The 16,349-nt window shown below is 39.7% G+C and overlaps 1 protein-coding gene across 8 annotated transcripts in view; it reads left to right on the top strand.

Annotated features, from left to right (window-relative positions):
• The window catches only part of EBF1 (EBF transcription factor 1), a 269,357-nt gene extending 253,540 nt beyond the window's left edge, over nucleotides 1-15,817 (top strand). For 4 of the 8 annotated variants that reach the window (XM_062587651.1, XM_062587650.1, XM_062587649.1 and 1 more), the window contains exons 12-16: nucleotides 588-653; nucleotides 1,267-1,444; nucleotides 2,885-3,064; nucleotides 6,735-6,929; nucleotides 12,707-15,817. In XM_062587651.1, coding sequence (XP_062443635.1) covers nucleotides 588-653; nucleotides 1,267-1,444; nucleotides 2,885-3,064; nucleotides 6,735-6,929; nucleotides 12,707-12,738 — 651 coding nt within the window. In that variant the 3' untranslated portion in view covers nucleotides 12,739-15,817. The other 4 variants (XM_062587656.1, XM_062587655.1, XM_062587654.1 and 1 more) reach the window with 2 other exon arrangements.
• Nucleotides 15,818-16,349: the final 532 nt, after the last annotated feature.

Below are 16,349 nucleotides of genomic sequence, written 5' to 3'. Positions count from 1 at the left end.
CCTCATGCTGCGTATATTTTCCTTTTATGCACCATTTTGTATACATGGATTCTAGCTCTGACCCGTTGTGTTAGGATACAAACCAAAGGAGTTGAGATGTTACATTATCAGTAGTATAGGACTGATTGGATATCTTTTGAACGTGGCCCACTGGGTAAGGTCACAATTCCTGCAGTATGCAATTAAGAATAAAATAAACACATTGAAGGGATTCATAACATGCTCTGAATGACATTGATTGCAGTAATCTTGCAAATGACCTCAGGAATTGTATTCTGCAATAAAGCGATGAGTGGTTTATAGTGCAGATGGTAGAGACAATTGAGTGATGTATTTTATTTTGCAGCACCAGTGAGTCTCACCTTTTGACTTGATTAAGCATGTGTGTGAATAGGATGAACTGGTGATTTAACACCATTCAGTGGTTGCTGAGAGTTGTTACAATTAAGGTCTACCTGGTGGGAGGAAAAACAAAACAAAACCAAATGCAGGGCAAATAATAGAACAGTACAAAAGATTCTAACTTTTATTTCCCCCACAAAGACTTTATTGAACTCAGAGGAACACATCTGTTTTTATATTGACAGGAAGTAATACTTAAGAGGGCTGCTGATTTAGTAGAAGCACTCTATGGTATGCCACATAATAACCAGGTAAATGCATTCTACTTGAGCAATTCTAAAACATGGCTATTTCTTAGATGTATAGATATATCAAGTGCTAAAAGTATACGATGCTACAGTGTGAAACAGAAATAAGTATGTGGGGCAGTGTCACATCTGGAGTGGAGGTTAATTTGCTTGTTTTATTTTTAAAGTATGAGAATTTAGTGCTTGCAAAAACAGCATGTTATTAACCCTGGAGACATTTGTCCACTGTCAGCAGAGTCTGTATAATATGGGCAGTGATATGCATTATATCTTGCCACCAGTGATTTTTCAAGCTTCCTGTAAAGATATCTGAGCCCTAAGGTGGAGTAAGTCTGGGCTCCAGCCCCGTTTTGCCAGTCGGTGCTGTTATACAGATATTTGGCCACTGGCACTGAAACTTCCAGCTCTTTTACCGCAGATGTCAGGATTTATCGTGGGGGCGGCAGATCTATAAACATTAACTGTCAGTCAGCCAGCTGATTTAGAAAGAGAAGCATCTAGTTTTTGCCTTTGAACAGTGAAATGTTTTATTTGAGTATCAGAGAAAAAAATTGTGGAGTAAATTAGAGTAAATAATTGGTAACTCTTCTATTCATTCTTTCCTCTTGTGCTCTAGGAAATAATCCTGAAAAGAGCAGCAGACATCGCAGAAGCCCTCTACAGCGTTCCCCGCAACCACAACCAGCTCCCCGCCCTTGCTAACACGTCAGTCCATGCGGGAATGATGGGAGTGAATTCCTTTAGCGGTCAACTAGCTGTCAATGTTTCCGAAGCCTCGCAGGCCACCAATCAGGGTCAGGAGAAGACTCGTCTTCCTCTCTTTATGAATCTTTTCTGCTAAAAGTCAGGGAATCGTTTGCAGAGCAGGCCAAAAGAGCGGTTGTTGAGAGCTGAATGCCAGGAGCATGCCTGGGCAGACGCTGTCCCCTCCTGCACGCACAGCCTCTGAATTACAAAATGCGTCAGGAGACACTCTTCCGTTTAGGGACAGGCCCCAATTCAGGAAAAGCACTTATGCATGTATCTAAATCTCTTTTTTTAACTCGGACTAACACTTGTATTTGCGTTTAAATCCCACTAATTTTAAACGGATTTCTGTGGGCTTGAGCCTGTACTTAATTTTAAGTACTTGCTTATAGATTTCCCCAAGCATGCACAGTCTCTGAGTCTGGGCCTTAGGTAGTATTTCTTTCTAACATAAATGTATCCCGCAAGTATTTGTCTGTTTTTTGCTTTGTTTTGTTTTGCAAAAGGCATAATATTAGCACTGATGGATATTTTTCAGATTTTTAGATTTTTCTAAATTTTGAAAGTAGGAAAAAATGAATATTTACAAAGGCATTTTCAGAGCTTCTCTCATTTTTAAAATAAAGTATTTTTCACATTGTATAAAATCAGTATTGTTTTAATTTCTACAGTTAGTTAAAAAAAAGAAGTGAAAAAACATTTTTGCAAAATACCCTTTGCAGTTTCCCCTCCCCTTTCCTCAGGTCTATTTATTATCCAACTTCAAATCCATTTTAATGAGAAAGTGGTAGGATGAGGCTGTTTCCCAGACAGGCAGAAAAATCAGTGAGTATTACACCAAAAAATTACACCAATAAATGATTTGAGATGATAGCAAGCGTTTTACAGACGTACTATGTGATAGGAAGAGAAGATGGTACTTCATTTTCCAGGCGTGAAGATGCATTTTGTATTTTTGTGCTTCAAGAAACAAATCCTCGTTCTGGATATCTGGATATGAGATTCCCTGACTCTCGTTTTCAGAGTTAGGTGGAAATGTGGATTTTAACTTGGGATCCATTAGGTGAGAGAGACGTCAGGGGAGAGTTACTAAAGCCGCATCCTTTTACCATACCCCAAGTCGAGCACCCTAAATTACTTCTCACTTTGAAAACGTAGGTCAAGTTTACACCACTTCCGACCAGTAGCTCTTTTCGAGTGAGTGTTCCTGTAGCGCCCACGGGTCATCTCTGCTCAAAGGGAGAGCTGTGACGGCGGTAGCCTTCCTCCTCCCTCCTCGTGCTCCCACCAGCAACGAGCCAGGCAGCGAGCGCTCGCGGTCCGGTTTGCCCGGCGGCGGTGGTGGTCGTGCTAGCCCCCTCACGCACGCCGTGGCCGGAGCTGGGCGGCCGCCTTGCTCGCCCCGAGTTACTTGCTTGTCGCTGTTTGTTTTAGAAATTGTTCTCGGGCTAATTCCGCTTTCTAAATGTATTCCCTCCCCACAAAAGGTTTTACTCGCAACTCAAGCAGCGTGTCACCTCATGGGTATGTGCCAAGCACCACCCCTCAGCAGACAAATTATAACTCTGTCACAACAAGCATGAATGGCTATGGGAATGCTGGAATGTCAAATTTAGGCGGTTCTCCAACCTTCCTGAATGGATCTGCTGCCAATTCTCCCTATGCCAGTGAGTATGATATGGCTCTTCTGTATTTTGCACATTTTCATTAGGAAGAGAGGGTGACTTTTCTGTGATACTCAATATTTAGTTTCTATTTTGAGCACTTGAAGTAGAGCTCGGTCCTTTCTCTCCTCCCCAAGGCACTGACCTTTGGAGCACTTTAAAGACATTACTGTTGCCAGCATTGCTCTTCTTTGTTTTATTATTATTATTTGGGAGTCTCATAAGAGCTGAAAAGAATAATGTCACTCATGATTTGGGTTGATAGTTTCAAAACTTTCCTTGTACTCGGTAAATAAGAAGCATTGTTCTCAGCATTGCCAATTCGAGAAAGCAGGATAGCATAAGTGACTCAATTTCTGTTGGAGTGGGTCAAAAGATGTCAGTACACAACCTTTTATTGGAGTGGGTAGGACAGAAGGCTAACGATGTATTACAGGAAAAATAGTTTTTTCCAACTGTAAGGTATCAAGGGTAGAAAAGTTACTATAAAACTGGCGAAGATTGACATTTCCATAAGCTGCATGATGATGTTTCCAAGACCTCTGAACAAAAATGTTCATAACCTTATAGAAATTATGAGTTACCATTGAGCTTAATCTTGACTGCTTATACTCTGTTTTCTTTGTAAGCAAGTATTATATTGACTTCACCGAGAGCTTAGTTTTAGTCAGTAAAATATGGCCATGGCACTTAGAGTTTGTCTGTATTTTAGTGTCTGTGCAGTGAGTGTCAGAAAGATTCAAGTCACAGAAGACATATATTACGTGGCATAAAGAGCCTTATGGTCTGCAATCTGGGTTACAAAAATATTTATGTATAGGACTAACCTTTTGCATTTTGATTTTAAAGGTTTAGTAACCTATTTAAATATAAATTTGCTTCTACTGGTAACGGCCTATGAACCTCTTCTTCCACAGCTCTCATAGATCAGTAATCACTGTTCAGATGAGGAAATTAAATGAATAGACCTGCCCAATTCCTTGGACATTACTCATGTTGCATAATAGATTCCACTGACATCTGTAGAAAGCTAGAGGCAGAATCAGGCCAGAAAGTCTTGTCATATAAATAGGTTTATAGACTCAGACCTTAGTATGGACAGGGCAAACAGAATACTGAACAGATCAAAGTTTACGCAGCAAATCTTAAATTCAGTAATTGTAACAACAGTAATGAATTATTTTGAAGTGCATTGCTAGAATTCAGAATAAAAGAGAGAATAATAATTCTAGTTTTAAAAATAACATAGCTTAGCTACTGCAAATTTAGAAGAAAATATTTGCCCACAAAGCTAGTACTTAAAACTCGAGTATTGCTAACCAGTTGTTATTTTTGTACTCTAATCATAATGTAGCAAGTAGTATTACAAAGTACCTTACTTATTAGGTTGAACTTACTGTCACAGAATCTGTGCAATCTGAATTCATAATATAACATGATTGATGAGACATCTCTTTTTGGAAGCAGATGCCACTAATATATTTAAAATACTCTAGCAGTGTATTATTTCATATTTATGAACAAAGTCCTCTTTAGAATAGCATTTCACCTCCCAGCCCTGGTTCTTTATTCTATTTATATTTTGGGAGGTTTTCTTGGTAGAGCTGTCATTCTGCTAATGTCTAATCCATTGAATCAGAAAATGCTTCAATCATGACCTGAAAATTAAAAGGTGGCATTCTTAATTAAATCAATAAACTAATTGCTGTATAGTAGCAATTCAATTTAGGTGCTTTGATTGCTCTCCCTTAGCAAGTACTTCCAGACATAGAGTGACTTCAGACTAAGATTGTATCTGTCAGACTGTGAAACTTTGAACATTTAATTTCCATTAATTGATTTCCTCAGTGTTAACAAATATGATATCAGATTCTCAAATAAGAACTCAAATATGGTGATTTTTATCTACATAAATGCAAATAAAATAATAATTAAAAGCCCAAATGATATGAATTTTATTCTATAATATTTAATTATTCATAGCCTCCTCACGTATATAAGCAGTTTTTAAGCAAGAATGAAAGCATGAGCTCTTACCAAGAATTTGTCTTGCCCTTTTTTGGACAAAGAGAGGAACTGTGAATGCTGTCTGACAATAAAACTATTTGGCTTTGTTTTTACAAAACAAAACCACTTAAAATCTCAATGATAAAGACAGGAACCGAAGATATATATATGTATGTTGTACTATAAGTAAAATGCTCTATATTTAAGGGTATGCATATCCAAAAATCGAACCTCCAATATAGCATTTTCATTAGGAACAGTCAGTTTAATTCTTGAAAAGAGAGCTGTCTAAAAATATCAACATCTGTTTAGAAAAACTGGAGATTCACATTTTATTCAACATTGTCCTTAAAGCGAGATCTTCATGTGATGTAAATCAGACTAGCTTCATTGCTTGCTTATATCAGAGATTCCAATCAATAGCTTTGAAAAGTTGTATTGACTATATTCACACAGATCATGGATCCTTTGAGAGTATTGCTTGGCTTGCCCATTATAAAACAGGCTTCCATTTTCAAAATTCTCAGTCTTAAGTGAGATCTGAAATGCCAGCCCCATCCCTGTGCATAAATAAAATGGTGACATGAGATATATGAATGTTTTTCATGACATTGAGGATTCCTGGGAAGTCTCCATAGGAGAAGGTTTTCCAAAGCTGATGGAGACATGGAAGCTGGAGACTACCTTGATACTGGTCATTATAACAGAGAAAATGTGTGTGGCCATTGTGAGAAAGGTTTAATGGTTTCACCCATTGGGAGATAAAAGAAAACTGTGAATTCTGTCAATCAATCCTCCACACGTCTATTTGTGCAACAGACAGTGGAAACATTAGTGCCAGGAGATCAAAGGTGTAAAAGCTATCAAAGTGGCCATCTCACTGGGTGCTTCATGCTGGACAGTCTCTGTGTTATAACTTCAGCAGTTTTCAATTCTCCTTTTCAACCCTCTCGAAGCAAAATAAAAAAGCAAATATTTATGCATATCCAGCTTTCCAGATAACTTCTTTTAAACCCTAGTCCATGTAATGGTTAGAAGAGGAAGAAATTGTAATCATTTTTGCAGACATTAGACAAGCAGATTGGCTGGGTTACTGCTAAGAGCCCTGTCTTCTGCAGGTTTGTCTGAAATCCAATAGGTCTTTCTAGAGCTGTGTTGCTACAAGGCAAGCACTGCTCAAAAAAAGTGGTTTTGGAGACCTATTAAAAAGTTAGACCTTTCCAAGTTAAAATTCCAAGTCTTGATTTGTGCTTTAACGACTCTGCTAACCCATCAGTTGTGTAACCCAGGAGTGAACCTGCACAAAACCATTTCAGGTTCTGATTGGAGCAGTGTCTGTTACCAGTCCCTGGAATAATGTGAAGTAGGCCGATGGGCCAGGGATATTGTAAGAATAAAGGATTAGACTAACAGAGAATTAAAGAAGTCTGTGAGAGCACCTAGAATTTCGCTCACAAACAGTTGCAAAACAAAAAAATAAAAAACAGGCAGGTTTCTTGTAGTGACTGATTACAGTTTGTGAACAACCAGAAATCTAACTGCAGTAAGGGCCGTGGCCCTTTGAAGTTAGACTCAGTCCATCCAAGAAGCAAGAGTCTTTTGTTTCTACAGCCTGCTGATTATCTAATACTAAGGAATCCCTTTTGGGGGTCTTTTTCTCCTTTAGTTGTGCCATCAAGTCCAACAATGGCCTCCTCCACTAGCCTCCCCTCAAACTGTAGCAGTTCCTCTGGGATTTTCTCCTTCTCACCAGCCAACATGGTCTCAGCGGTGAAACAGAAGAGTGCTTTTGCGCCTGTTGTGAGACCACAAACTTCTCCTCCTCCCACCTGCACCAGCACCAACGGCAATAGCCTGCAAGGTAGGTGACACCAACTCTGGCAGCAGAGATGGCTGCTCTCCAAACTGTGAGTTCCCAGCGCCTTGCCGTGCTCTAAGCGACAGTGAGTCAGCTGCTGTCACAGGGGATGGAAGACAGTGGGAGATACCTGGTGGTCTCTGTCCTAAACTTTCCTCTTGTAAAAAGTAACAAATCCACCATCAGCCCACCTAGTACTTTGCAGGTGTTTGGCAACCACCCCATCTCTAACTCAACTAATACTGCTGAACTGAGAGGCTGTGTCTTTTAGAGCACAGACCAACTGTTTTGATAAAGACAAGTAATATTTCAGCTTACTAATACCGTCCTTTTTCTTTCTTTCCTTTCTTATTCCCTGTTGTCGTCCATTATCAGACCAGTCTTTTGTGGACTCTAGCAAGTACTCCACTGCAGGGTCTCTCCAGGGGCTGGCCTTCTCCTGAAGTACGTCACTCGATCTTCCCTTCCTTTTTTTCCTTTGTCATAGTACACTTGTGCAGAAATCCTACTGAGAGCAAACAGACTGTCAGAGAGCTTGCCACAAGCCTTTGCCTTTAATAAATGGAAGACACATTACAAACTAACAGCAGCTTTTTCCAGTTTAACTTGTACCGGGGCAAACATTAGTTTGCACTGATTAATGTACCTGTGTGCCAATTAATTCCCTAAGTGGTGCTGTGTCTCTTTGAAAGCCTCTTCAGCTGTTAGTAGTATGGGGCTGCCCCTTTCCACTGTCCCTTCCCTTCTCATTACAAGTATTCCAGTATTAGCACCTAAATACATTTTGAAATGTTGATGCAAGCTGAGGGAGTGACAGGAAAAAAAAAAAAAAAAAAAAAAGCTCGTCAGACTGAGGATGCTGCAAGGACCAGTGCTGCCTGTTTCATTTTTTGGGTCAGCCTGTTTTACACCACGGTGCCTAAACCTTCCTGTATAATTACCTCACTACACATTAGCGTGCTGAGAGAGATGTTTTCATGCTCACTTAGACGGAGGAGTTTTCATAAGCAGATGCAGCCAGCTGCCTCCAACTGTGCCAGAGGTGGGAAAGATTTTGTGGTATGCACTGTGCTTCCCCCAGACCTGAGGTCTATTTTCCTTTCCATGTGCCTGTGCAAATTACCCAGAGAGCACCAAGCAGAGAATAAAAGTCATTTGTTGCTAAAGCCGTATTCAGAACGAGCTGTTCTGCACGGGGGGAGGGCACCGCTCCCCAGGCTCCACGTGTCACTCCCCGGCCTCTGAAAAGAGCGACGCCAGGCTCGCGATCGTAACGCTGATAGCACCATTACCGCCAAAAAATCTATATGCAGGCAGAGTGGAACAAATTCATTCATAAAAGCTTGGCTCTATTGTGACTAAAGAGAAGCGTTGTCCTCAGGGCATTTTACACCGGTAAATTGGGAGGAGGAATCCTTGCAGATGAGCACACAAACATACACACGCAGAAAAACTGCGGAAGAACTAGGAGGGTGCAAGTCGAAGAACATGGTTGCCTTCAGTCAGAACTTCCTCATGAATACAGATTTCTGTTAGGAATAAAGCACAACAAAGGTTCTCGACAAGCCATGGTGTTTAGGAAATACATTTTTCACGTTTTGAAAGTTTGGCACTGCCAGTGTGCTGCTAATGATGTTCCTGGTGCCAGCTTAAAATGTTTCACTTCTGAATTAAAAAAAAAAAAAAAAAAAAAAAAAAGGAACTAATAGTTGGCTGCTAGAAGCTTTTGAACATGTTAATGTTCCTTCTTCTTGTCACCTTGTCCCTGCCTGGTGTCTGGATTAGAGAGAGAAAGCGAGTAACAGGAGAAGGCTTTTTAAAGCACTGTTTTTCATTTCACAAGACGTGGAATTCCCAGATTCCACATACTGTATTATGAAAAGCAATTACAGAACGAGCTGAGAGTGCTGGACGCAACTGGGGATTACTGATTGCCTCCTCATTATGTCACATCCAGATCGGTAATGCCCAGAAACCACACAGATCTGAGTATTTCCGCTAATTTTTATTTAGCAATTCAGTTTTCATAATAGGAGTGAGACACTGAGAGAGAGACGGTTCATTTCTAGGTCACTGCTGAACTTCTTGGTAAGTTAAAGACACACAGCCTTTAGCCCTGTGCCTTCTGACATTACCCAAGGCTGGTAATAATCACTCAGAAATGCACTGCCTGTTGTGTCTTATTGCTTAAATAAACAACCGTGTGTAAGGAGGCTGTCTTATCTCTCTTGGGCTTCTGGATACATCAGAAAGCAATCAAGCTTTCCTTACATAGCCTAGATATCAGCAGAACTCACTGAAACAACAGCCATCCTTATCTATTGTTCTCTTTGCCATGCAATTTTGTAAAACTCAAAATACATTATTTCTGTTATTTGCTAGCCGCAAATGCAAATTAGTATATGATGGGGAAAGTAATGCCCATTGGCGGGAGTTCTTCCTCTTGCTGCCCTCTCTTTTTGGAGATGTTGTGATCTCATACCTACACTGTTTCCCACTGATAGCTCTGTTTTCAGGATCAATAACATGCTACAGCTGAGAGGATTTACATGACTAGATGTAGCACTTACGGAATAAAAGTGGAGTGATATAAATGAAGACTTGGAAAGAATGGAAGTATCAAGGCTTTTAGGCAGAAGAGATATCATTTTGCCATTTGCTTTGTCATTTAATTCAGAATATCAGAGCTCTTCAAAAACATTAATGCCTTGAAAAACGGAGCAAAGATCTACGGCTGTATCATTTGTTTTCGGTGGCAAAAGGTGCATGGTTGATATGGGACTATGGGGAAATGTCTAAGGATCGTGAAGTGAGGATTTGCAATTATGCCAGCTTCATTTGAGGGTTTGTGCAGGTTAGACAGCTGTGCTGTCCCATGAGAGAGCCCATTCTTGGTGGCTTTTTGGTGAAACTGATTTTTTTAATGAATCTCTTAACTTGAGAAGGTTTTTTTGAGGAAAAATATTTTAACATTTTCTGAAGAATATGTCATTTTCTAAGACAAAATAACTTCTAGTTTTAAATTTTGCCTAAATTTAGAACTTAGAAAGGGATGAAAAGGACAAAAAAATGTTGAAGTAGTACTCACAAAGAATTAATTATCCGTCTGACCCTGCTCATTTGCACTCAGCACATACAGGAGGAGTGTACCCATCCCCAGCTCTTTCGTTGCTTGCTCACCTGAGCAGTAGAGAGGGAAGCACTCTTCTCAGTAGTGCTCTTCTCTGTGCTGTAACGTGTGATGTCGCAGCACTGTGGTTGCCACGTCTGTATTCTTCTAAAGAACTGCCGTCCATAAATCTCCGAGGGCATTACTAATAAGGATAAATATTATTATCCTCGGGTAAGAAACAGAAGCAACTCAAATTACTCAGTGTAATACAATGAGCTTGAACTAAGCTAGAACCTGTGTCTTAGCTCCTTGCTTTCAGTTAGTGAAAATTACAGTCTCACCTTTAGCTGAGGGTGACTGCCTCACAGGAGGCCAAGAGGACGATTGAGATCTGGTCGACTGACTCCCTCCCTGTCAGGGCCCATTTTATTAACCCATTTATAGGTGCTTCTTTGAGGAAGCACAGAAAAGGATGGAGGGAGAGACGTGTGTGAGTTACACTGCTGAAAGCGCTGCTGGAAAGTCATCGGAATACCATGGCACACAGCACGGGAAGCCCGAGAGCAGAGCAGAGAGCAGCTGAAGACCGTAGCAGTGAGTGCAGCAGGGATACTGTGCCAGCACTTCTTGGCTTAGGATTTGCCACTCTTTTACTCACATTTACCAAGGTGGACAGCCTGACTGTGAGCACTCAGGACTTGGTATTTGAAATAATCTTGAAATATAATCCTATGGGAAGTATTTTTTTTTGTTTTGTTTTGTTTTAAATAAGCTTGCTGCTATTTAATCCGCTGTTTACAAAATTGACAAGTATTAAAAAAAAAGCAATACCAATGTCAGCCTATGATTTGAGATGAAGGAGATGATGGCCACGTTGTGGAGTTAATATGAAAGTGAAACCTCAGATTATCTCTGGTGGAGCTAAGAAGCACCACGTTGGGAAGTGCTACAGCAAGGAATACTCACATTTTGCTAGCAGCTAAGAGACAGTGGCAACTTCTCTATTACTCATTTGAGTGCCTTCCTGTAAGGCTTAAAGCAAGGTGACTAGCCTCCCTATTCCTTTTATCCTCATTCCTACCTCCTTGAAGAGCCCTTAGATGGAGTGAAAACAACCAGTACAGTGATTTCACAGTAAAAAAAAAAAAAAAAAATAAAGCTTCTGGATGATAAATTCCAAGAATTGAAATGCTGCTGTGTAGTTGCAACATGTCACCTCTGAAGATGGCCTGTTGCAAACATGTGGATGTGTTTAAATTCTCTCTTTCTCTGGTTTTATTTCATTTAATCAGTGCAGTTTACTCGAGCTGTTTTCCCCTTGCTGATTAGAGTTGTAATTCTTGCACATATGGTGGTGTTTGTGGAGAAAACATTTCCCTCCTCTCCCCCTCCAACCCCAAATCTGTGAGTCTTTTACTTTGGCTCTGTTCTTATCAAATAATTGCAGCTGTAATTAAAGCACAATGAATCAGCACCAGTCACAGGGTTGAGTTCTTCCTTAAGAAATTACATGTCCAGATGTCTGAGATGGCAGGCAGTTCTGGCATTTAAATAAAGTGCCCATGAAGTGCCGCCAACCTGAAGGCAAATCTGTTTTCTACCTTTTTTTGCAAATAACTGTACAACTGGTGTTTTAAAGATGCATTGTTGTTACAGCTTTCATCATAAACTTACATGACTACCTCCTGTAGTGATGTGCTTGCTCACAGTCCATCATTCGGGCACTTGGTACGTGTGATCTGTACAGAGCTCCTGATAGACAGAGGGAGACCAAGCTGGAGGTCGAGCTAGGTGGAAGACTGTACCTGTTGACTTTTAATGAATGTCTCTTCTTTAAGAGAGATGGCGATTCCCCAGAAAATGAGGATAGGAGGTATAATAAAGAAATACTGATGATTCAACTTAGCCAACAGAGAGGACATTCTAAGTCATCATTAACATAGCACTGAATTAATGTACATGGGGAAGTCTTTTACAAACATGATAAAAGCATGAGATGCTGGTCTGCTGAACCCTCAGATAAGGACAGATTTCCACTGTAACTTGGAGCAATGGACTTGAGGGCTTAAGACCTTTTCAGGCCCCCTCAAAATGCATGCACAGATTCCCAAGGTTGAATACTGAACTTACAAGAGAAAACTGGGCTAAGAAAATGATCCACTGTCAGTGTGTATGCTGTGACAAACACATTATGGTATCTGCAATACTGGTGGCTTATGAGACTCTAGCCATGCACTCATAGGTGGAGCAAAAAACTACTTTTCTTTTAAAAAAGTAGTAGAGTATATGACAATGTCTGATTCAAGTTTAAGCCTCCTGATCACCTTTAGCAATAGCCAGACTTTGAATCTAAAACCCAGAAAATTAAGTTACAAACAGATTCTGCTGTCAGGTGAAGTGTATTTATTCTGGAAGAAAATAACTAATTTCAGCAAAGTCTCTCATAATTAAACCACTTTCAGATCAGAATCAGATTTCCTGCGACTAATGCATACACAGTTGTGTCTGTGGGATGATACTTAAATATAAATTCAGTTCACAGTACAGCTGAGTGCTAGTAAATGTTTAAAAGATCTGAGGATTTTTTTTAGTGTTGCTTTATAATGCACAAAAGTAACTTACTTTTTTTTTTTTTTCCCCCTCTCTCCTTCTCCTCTCCTTGTAACAGCTATATCTGGCATGATTGTTCCCCCCATGTGAAAGAATTGCCTTGAAGAATTTTATTAATGAAGAGGTTGAATTCTGCTTCAGAAAGAATCTGATACAAGTCCCAGAGTGGAACTTTTTACTCAGGCCTTTTTAAAAAAAAAAAAAAAGAAAAAAGAAAGAAAAAGACATAAAGAAGAATCTTACAATAACTGCGGATTTTTAAACAAAAGAAAAAAATCACCATCCTTGCAAATACTGAAATTAAGAATCTGCAATTGCAAGGTGTTGATTCAAGTTGTCCATCCCAAATACGTGGGAGATATATTTATTGTATGTTGATAAAAAAAAAAATCCACTTTTTTTTGCGGGGGTGGGGGCTTGCTTTTGTTTCCATTTTTTTCTTCTGTTTTTTGTGTTTTTTAAGGCTTGATTTAACTCCACACCATTTGTCTTTTATAAGTCAAACAGTTACGCGAGGGACACTAGAGATGGAACTCCACACTTTTAATTTATGATTTTCTTTTTTTAAAGCTGTGTAAAGAAAAATGAAGTGGTGTCATTTACAGACAAGTCTGTACGGGACAGAATAGAAGTGCCAGTTAGTTTTTCGTAGAAGAATTATGGCCATTTAATTAAGGGTCGGCTTATACTGGTTGCTTATCCGGCGGTGAATTGCTAACACGGTGCGTTTTCGATGTTCTCGTTCAAAAGGTGTTATTCCCTAGAAGGGTGATGTTTTTGGATGGTGACGGTGGGATGGGGGGGTATTTGTAGCCTCTAATACCAGGCTGAATAATCATGTAAATAACGCAACAAGGAAAGTCAACGAAAGCGGAGGTTGGGATGCACCCAACCGACACGGTTCCCCCTGAGCTGCAAATCCAGTGCCTGTAGGCGCAGTGCTAAAACCCCGGAGCGAGGCAAGCGGGGCTCACGCCGGACCCCTCGAGCCCGAGGAGGGCCCTTGCGGGCGGCTCGCGGCAGCCGAGCCGAGCGGGAAGCGCCGCGCGTCGGCCTCCCCCTGCCCGCGCCGCCGCGCTCCCGGCCGCCGGCTCGCGGCTCGCGGCTCCCGCGCGCCTGCCCCTGGGACCGGCGCCGTGCCAGTCGACCCTCGCAGGTTGTATCGTAATGTATTAAGCAACAGATATAACTGCTTTTTGACTAGTAAATGGAAATACGAGTTTTGGGGGAGGGCGGGTGGAGGGATGGGGGTGTTAGGAAGGTTTCGAATCAACACCATAGCTTCAGTTTTAAAAGGATTTTGCTATCGTTATCTGGGAAGTGTTCTTAAAAACAAACTATTAGTCCAAGAGGCAGCAAAGCTCTGAAGATGCATTACCTGATATTTTTTTCTTTGCTGTTGTGTTTTGTATGTAGTTATAAATACTGTAGATTTTTTGTGATTTTTTGCCAAAGTTGTTGTTCTATTTATACATTTTAATGTCTTAAGACAGTTTTTCAATATCACAAAAAAAGAATTTTACTGCATATTTTGCAAAAAGAGCTCACTACCTTTAGCTTGCACATACTTGCAAAATTAATTAAAGAAAAAAAAAGCTTTTTGTTTCTGGGGTTTTTTTGTTTGTTTATTTTAAAGGGGATTTTGTAAAATATCCATATAAATAATGTATTTATCTTTGGAATTTGTACATTGCTTTTTTTCCCCTACCCCAGTTTATTTTATTGTGTATGTTTGCTATGTGAAAAAGTGCTGATTTGTTTGGTCATTCACCGTTGTATTAGCTGTTTAAATGTGATTTTAAAACATTTCATTTATAGTTTTTTTTAGTATTGTTTAAAACCATGCTTCCATTTTTTTAATTTCCACCCAAAAGCCATTGTCTATTTTTGTATTATTTGTAAGTTAAGAAGTTTTTTCCAATATATGGCAAAAAGTAGCATATTATTCTTGTAGCATTTAGTTATGTAGATTTACAAAAAAAAATGTATCCTTTGCTTTTGAGGCTTAACAGAAACTAATGCTGTTTTACTCTATTAATATGCATGGGATTTCTCCTCTTTGGAGTGACGCATTTTTGTGCATTAAATATGGGGAGAAACTTCATAGAACTCAATGAAAATACTTTCTTTCTTAAGTCTGCTTGTATATTTCTCTGTCTTTCACATAAATATAAACCAGCAGATTGGATGCCTTAACAATGCAAATCATATTCATTTCACTTGTACATTGTACTGTGCACCAGAACTGTCAATCATCACTAACATTCTAAGAAAAAAAAAGGAATTGAAAAGCACAAAAGAACTGTTTTGTTACCTTAAAACAATATAACTTTTTTCTAGTCAAGCAAGAAATCATTTACAACGATGCTGCAACTGTGCATGCTTCCTGTATGAATTTTGCAATGGTTTTCACTAGAATGTCACAGTGTGATCTTTCGGGGGGAAGGGAAGAAAACAGGATTTTTTTTTTTTCCATGGCGAGAAAATAAAAAGAGAACAAAACTGGAAAATGTGAGAGACATCAGTTTATTGCTTCTCTATATATTCCAAGCGATTATTCTAATTCACATAGTAAGCAACAGCACGACAATGTAGTCAAATTTAAAGCCATATTTTGTCCAGTGACACCATCAATTACTCTTGTAGAGCTCCACTGAAAGTCATAGCGATTTTGACACCAGTATTAGCCATTGACGTTTGTAGTCTTTTACGCCCGTGTCCAAAGATCCTTTGCCAATGTGCATAATTTTGTTTTCTTGCAGCTATTTATAGTGATCTGATGAATGGGACTTTATAAAAATCCCCCCTGTACCACCCCCATCTTTTACAAAGTAAAAGATGCAGCTGTTTACAGAATATGGCTTTAAGTGGAAACGTTCAGATTTCAGTTTTAAAAAAGTGAAGCTTCACAATGACTGGATTGCCTAAAGTATGCCTATTTCCTCACGGTTGTACTAGGATGCAGCTAAAATGGAGTCATCTCTGAAACTACTAACCTTTCACCTTCTTATCTAGATCTTTTTGAATAGACACACACACTGTACAGTTCTATTGTTAGAGAAACTAACTACTGTAGAGATTGTTATAATTTTTTTGCAGAAATTCAAGCTGTAAAAACTTTTCAACTTTCACAATATTTAATTAAAGTTACTTCCTGTCTGTGAATACAGCTCCTGGTTGTGTGTTTATTTTTTCCTGCTTCTGCTGGCTAGTGGATGAGAAGGCCACCAAACTGTCTTTCTGAAAGTAAGGAGAAGCAGAAATTCCTGGCCGTTACACATCATTGAATTGTAGTGAATTCGAATGCCTCTTACTCTGTCACTGGTGGATTTTAATGGATCTCCACTCACTATATTGGAAGCTTGTCCAGTTATCACTATTATTATTATTTTCATCATGCTGTTAGATTGATGGCCCAAAGATCCCATGTATTTTTCTTTGATGAACATACCTAGTCGTAGGTACCTAGCTATAGAGAGCTTACTGTCTAGACAGACAGTGATCATGAAGTGCAAGACAAAGGTGTTTTAGTTTCTGTACCACAGACCCAAGGGAATTTAAATCTTCATCTCACTATTCTTTAAGTAAGTCGGTGGTAACAATTCCCTCTCCTCTGGGGACTCGGAGCCAGGGCTTAAGTGACTCGCTCAAGGCCAGCTCCAAGAATGGCATCAAAGCCTTTTGAGCTGTAACAACATCAT

The sequence above is a fragment of the Rhea pennata genome, chromosome 14, assembly GCF_028389875.1.
Source record: "Rhea pennata isolate bPtePen1 chromosome 14, bPtePen1.pri, whole genome shotgun sequence".
Classification (NCBI taxonomy): Eukaryota; Metazoa; Chordata; class Aves; order Rheiformes; family Rheidae; genus Rhea; species Rhea pennata.
The sequence above is the reverse complement of the archived record's forward strand: the minus strand, read 5'-3'. Positions and strand labels throughout refer to the sequence as shown.